General features: G+C 39.1%; 1 protein-coding gene across 2 annotated transcripts; it reads left to right on the top strand.

Annotated features, from left to right (window-relative positions):
* Window positions 1–398: 398 nt before the first annotated feature.
* On the top strand, window positions 399–5562 carry HSBP1 (heat shock factor binding protein 1). Of its 2 annotated transcripts, XR_012486180.1 has the most exons (5): window positions 399–536; window positions 1373–1439; window positions 2917–3037; window positions 4264–5154; window positions 5194–5562. XR_012486180.1 is itself a non-coding variant. In XM_074288235.1 (4 exons), exons 1-3 carry the CDS (start codon window positions 492–494, stop codon window positions 3033–3035), a joined length of 231 nt encoding a protein of 76 aa, XP_074144336.1. In that variant the 5' UTR covers window positions 399–491; the 3' UTR covers window positions 3036–3037; window positions 4264–5562. The 2 variants fall into 2 exon arrangements, 1 of the variants encoding a protein (XP_074144336.1); XM_074288235.1 differs by having other exon boundaries at window positions 4264–5562.
* Window positions 5563–6141: the final 579 nt, after the last annotated feature.

Genomic DNA, 6141 nt, shown 5'->3' with positions numbered 1-6141 from the left:
GAGAAGATTAAGCTGGGTCAAGAAAAATTTAATAAACATATTCCCTTTAAAAAACAACCCCAGATTCCACCGTTTAACTAGAGAGGGAAGTGCGGGAGGTGGAAGTGGGATTGGTGGGGAAGAGAAGGTGAGGCAAAGGGGCAGAATGGGAGGGTCGGGGCTCGGTGATTGGAGGGCACACAGAGGAACGGTTGGGATAGATCGGGTTACAGAGACTGGGCAGGGAAGGAAGAAAGCCTGGTCTAAGAGGGGAGGGCAGGGCGGAGGCGGGGTCAGCACTCGTACCGCCCCCTTCGAACCTTTCCTCACCCGCTTCTGGCGCAGCACTTCCCGCCACCGACAAAAACTCCATTTCCCACAGATCTCCAGGACACCGGGGCAGGCGCAGATAAACCCTCACGCGCTCCTGTAGGCGTGCCGGGTCTAAGGCGCAGGCGCACTTCGGCCTTAGAGACGAATTGGGAAGCTGATTGCAATTAGAAGCCGGCGCTATGGCGGAGACAGACCCCAAAACTGTACAGGACCTGACCGCTGTGGTGGGACCCAGGGCCGGGGGCTGGGGCGGCGGGTGGAGGGAAGGACGCTTCGGACGTCGGAGGAGAGCTTACGCGCTGCTGGAGGCCGAGGTCGCGCCGACCCCCTCGCAGCTCAGCGGCCTCCGCCCGGTCCCGCCCAGTCCTGGAGTCGCGACTCCCCCTCAGGCTCCTCCGCCCGTGCCCATGGCCGAGGTGGCGGTTGCTTGGCTGGGGCTGCTATTGGGTCGAGCATTCCCCTCTCTTTTCCCTCCGCGCCTCGTTTTCTCTAGCCCGTGGACCGCCCCTAATGCGGAGATCCCTGAATCCGCCCTTGAACGGCACTCTGGAGCCCGGGCCTGCTGTCATTGGGGGGGAGGGGGTGTCTGCGGCGGGGGCGGGGCACGGTGGGAACAGATCCCGGCTTTACCGTGGGTAGCTCCCCCGAATGTCCCCTTGGAGGCCCTCCTTCCATTTCTGGTCACCGCCCTTTCTCCCCATCCCCCTTACCCTTTACCTTTCATTCCAGCTAAGCTTCCCCCATGATCCCCTTTATTCAGCAGCCCAGAGATGCTTCCCAGCTGACCCTCCCCCATTATCTCCCCTTCACCCACAGCCCAGAAATAAATCCCAGCTGACCCTCCCCCACGATCTCCTGTAGCCAACAGCCCAGAGATGCTTCCCAGCTGACCTGCCCCCATCATCTCCCTTACCCAGTATCCCGGAGGTGCCACACAATTAATCCTGCCCCTTACCCAACAGCTCAGATCCTTCCCAGCTAATCCTCTCCACTTCATCCCCTTTATTCCCAGCAAACTTCTCCCTCCCACTAATTTGGATTTTTTTCTTCCATCTTGTAGGTTCAGACACTTCTGCAGCAGATGCAGGACAAGTTTCAGACCATGTCAGACCAGATAATTGGACGAAATATCCTTTCTCCTTAAGAGTTGTCTCCTTTCCCATTTTTAGGCTTTCTCTCCCATATAATATTGGATGATGGTACAGTAGGTTTAGAGATGTTCATTCACCAGCTCAGCTCAGTTAGGATTAATTTTCTGACCTGAGCTCTGCTGAGCTGGCAAGTAGACTTGGTAGAGCAAGTAAAGGGACTGGGAGATCCATAAATGATGGAGTGATTCTGAGGTGACTTGCTTATTGGTCTTAATTTTTTTTAATAGTTTTTATTTACCAGATATTTGCATGGGTAATTTTACAACATTGACAATTGCAAAACCTTTTGTTTCAATTTTCCCCCTCCTCCCCATCCCCTCCCCTAGATGGCAGGTTGACCAATACATGTTAAATATGTTAAAGTATAAATTAAATACAATATATGTACATGTCCAAACAGCTATTTTGCTGTACAAAAGAATTGGACTTTGAAAGAGTGTACAATTAGCTTGTGAAGGAAATCCAAAATGCAGGTGGACAAAATTAGAGGGATTGGGAATTCTATGTAGTGGTTCATAGTCATCTCCCAGAGTTCTTTTGCTGGGTGTAGCTAGTTCAATTCATTATTGCTCTTTTGGAACTGATTAGGTTCATCTCATTGTTGAAGAGGGCCGTGTTCATCAGAATAGATCATCATATAGTATTGTTGTTGAAGTATATAATGATCTCCTGGTCCTGCTCATTTCTTTTTTTTTTTTTTTTTTTTTTTTGGTCCTGCTCATTTCACTCAGCATCAGTTCATGTAAGTCTCTCCAGGCCTTTCTGAAATCCTCCTCTTTGGCCTTACTTTTTTTTTTTTTAGAAAGGTCAGGCTGTGTATACAGTTTATCGTGTGTGCCTCCTGTCAGGATCAGCTTTTACTAACTGTAGCTAAAGTTACATACATATATTTCTGTGTCTTGTGAAGATCAGTCTTTATTAGCTACTATAGCTATAGGTATATATGTATATGATGACATACATATATAGTCACATGTGTATGTGTTTGTATCTCTAAAGTTACCAAAATAGAGCCATTGAAGAATAATGGATATAGGACTGATTTTGGATGCAGGAATATCTGCAAGCAGGTTGTGTAACTATGGGCAGATCATTTAACCTTTTTGTGCCACAGGGAACTCTCAGAAACTCTTCATCATCATTGGAGATAGTTTTTCACACCAATGAAATCACAGGCATTGAACAAAAAATATGGGAAAGGAAACATAAAGGAAGGCACAGGTTGAGATGGATAAACTGATATGTCTCATGGATATCATTTGTAGGCCAGTCTCTCCTATCCTTTGGGTGTTACTCTTTTGGGAAGGTCAAGCTAAGTCATTGTCTACTCCTGTTAGCCTAAATTTAATTCTAATTTAACTTGCAAGAGGCTACACACTTTAATATGTGAGTAGAACTGAAGATATGAAAGTGATAGAGCAACTTTGCTGAGTGTTGTCTTTAACATTTGAACTTGATGATATGAGCAGTCGAATTGATGATCTGGAGAAAAACATTGCTGACCTTATGACCCAAGCAGGGGTGGAAGAAATAGAAGGGGAAAACAAAGTACCTGCTACACGTAATAGTTAAAGGTAAGAGATTGATTTTTGTGCATATTTGATAAAATTTTTAATATTTCTTTTCCTCTTATTTGATTTTGACAGATTTTTGGTATTCTTTCAGTGAAGAAATTTCAAATTTCAGAAATTCTAACACTATACATCCTACCTTGAAAGAAGAATGGTTACTGTTAAATTTTGCAGTTTTTTGCCTCTAGTCATGGGGTAATTAATTGTAAACGTTATCCCCTATGCTTCCTTTCTCCATTTATCCTTATTCAGGCTCTAACCTTTATAGCTCAGAAAATAATTAACAGTTTTAACTCTTTCCCCATAGTTTTGGCATTTTAATTTTTCTGGTTAAGTGAAATTTACAGCAAGTGATAGAATCACTTAAATATCAAAAACAAAAATTAAAGTATACTATTATATAATCTACTTTTGCCAAATTCTGATTATAAAATGCAAAGTAACAAATAATTAAACAATCATGGAAGGCAATTGTGATTACAAATTATTTTTATCTAGAACATTGCTGTGTAATAATGTCTAATTTGTTGCTTTATCTTTAGCGTGGAATTATTCTTTAATTAATGAGGTATTTTGGGAAGCAATCTAGTCATACATTTCTCTGGACCTGATTTTTCGTTGCTTTAAACAAAAGAATTCCTATCAAATTAATTTTGAGTTTTTCCTTCAAGAAATTGTGGAAAGGAAATAAACTTAAATGACAGCAACTAATAAAAAGAACTGAATTCAGAACCAGAGAACTTTGGGTTAAATCCTGGTTCTGCTACTTATTATTTTGACTTGAAGTCACATTTAAATGATAATAACAGCTAATAAATATATAAAGTCTACTATGTGTCAGAAATTGTGCTAAATCTTTTACAAATATTTTGTTTAATCTTTACAACAACCCAGGGATGTTATTTGTCACATCATCATACACACATATTGTAAAATGAAGTATTTGAACTAGATGGCCTCTAAGGCCCCTTCCACTTGTATGGGAGAGAGAGAAAAAAATCACGTTACTTTTTAATTTATAGTCACAGCAATCATTTTTATTCTTTTGTAGAATTCTTTATTCGCAGTGGGGAAGTAAGTGTGCTTTTATCAAGTCTGTATATAGACTCTTTTGAAAACATTTCAGTTGATAATATGTGTTCTAGTTCTACATTAACATTTAGAGTGTTTATAGTGAAATTGTGTTAACAGTATTTCTTTTCTTCCTCTTTCCCCCCCCCCCCCCCCAGGTTTTGTTAATCATTTAGAGGAAATTCTGGAAAATGTTTTTTTACAAGCCAAGAGATGAATGAACAGCTTTTCTCAACTAACTACTGTGTGCAAACATTTTTTAATTACAAAGCTTGTATTCCTAGAATATGCAGTTTAGTTAGGTTTCAAGGTGATTTATTTTTTGATTTCTTGTATGTGGTAGCTCATAATATATGATATAAAATGTGTAAAAATTAGTAAACTGAAATTCTGACTACTCTTGGCTAAAATTTTAAAAATTTTTAGTGCATTTTTTGTCAAGTCATTTGTTCCTTTTGTAGTAGTTTCAGTTTAATAACAAATTGCTGTGAGTTTTTTTTAAGAAATGTATTAATTTTTTCAACTCTTAGTAGACTCTCTTTGTGAAGTAAACACCTAGAGTCTATGGTTTGTAATTCTCAGCACAAAATTACTGTTGTACTAATAATAAAAAAATGGTATGTTGACCATATTTTTAAAGCAGACAAAAAAATTCAAGCATTTTGTATTTAGATGTCTGTCATTGCTATGTTTCCGTGATTGACAATTATACCTAAGAATCTACTGTAAAAAGCAGCTGAACTTGATTGACAGTAACTACTGCCACTTTTTAATATACTAGAGGATTTGGATATTAACAGAATTTCAATTCCTCACAAATACTAGGGACAGAAAATAACCTATAAAGATAAATTCCATTCACTGGTTAGAATTTTGTGTGTCATAACACTTCAGTAATTAGTCATAAAATCAGAAATGCTCACTGTAAGAATCTGAAAAGGTTTTAAAGCCCACTTCATATTTACCTGTGCTACTGATTTTAAAAAGCATTTGTTTAGAAGAAAAAGCAAGTGGCCATTGTGAAGCCTTGTTCACTTATTACTTACTGAGTGATGAATGCCCTTATTATTAGTTTGGGTTTTTTAAAGAAAAATTGTGGGTTTTGTTGTTTACCTTTTTCTTACCTAAATGCTTGCAGAATAACCCTTTTGTAATAGGTTATAGGTGGAATGGAAAATACCACACATTTTCATCACGACATATTCTCTCTGTTTTAATAAAGGGGTGAGGGACATAGCTTGGATAACCTGATGATTAAGTCATCAGATTGCTCCCAGTATTTAAAAAAAAAAAAATTAAGGTCAAGATAAAGCTGAAGAATGATATATAGAGGTAGAGGATCATTTTTCCTGAAGAGGAATTTTTAAGTGAATATTTTGTGATTGTAGAAAAAATTTCTGTACAACCAGACAGTTTATTGTAATGTTATAAATATGGAATAAAGCTATGAAATGACAGTTTGTTCTAGTCTTGATATATCTGGTATAAAAATCATCTTATTAAGTCTCTGTTAGTAAATCACATATTTATAAATGCCTACTACATACACAGCCTTGTGCTTGTTATTTGGAATTTCAGTCAGGATGTAAATATTGGGGAATCAAAAGTTTTTTGAAGGCGTGATAGTATATTTGTCTTAATACAATTAGCAAAATGATTTACAGGATAATCTAGAAATAGGAAATATGGAGAACATTCAGAACATTTCATTAGAAACAAAATTTGGCATCTCATTGAATATAGGGGGAAAATTAATTTATCATGTGATATGCTTAGCATTGGGGATACAAATAGAAAAGTTGGAGATTCTCTGGAGTTCAAGTAACTCAGTAGGAGCTGGAAGGAGAGTAGAGGAGAGCAGTGTGATTGGTATGGTTACTTGATAATCATGTAGCCCAGAGCACAGAATCCAGTGATCTTGCTCTTCACATACATGATCTTTTGGGTGGCCGGGCAGTCTAAGAGAGCGAATGCCTTGGGAGTAAAAGGTAGAAAGGAACTGTGGGAATTAGGGGGTGTGGGTATATATGCATGTG

This window comes from Sminthopsis crassicaudata, chromosome 2 (assembly GCF_048593235.1).
Source record: "Sminthopsis crassicaudata isolate SCR6 chromosome 2, ASM4859323v1, whole genome shotgun sequence".
NCBI classification, from domain to species: Eukaryota; Metazoa; Chordata; class Mammalia; order Dasyuromorphia; family Dasyuridae; genus Sminthopsis; species Sminthopsis crassicaudata.
The sequence above is the reverse complement of the archived record's forward strand: the minus strand, read 5'-3'. Positions and strand labels throughout refer to the sequence as shown.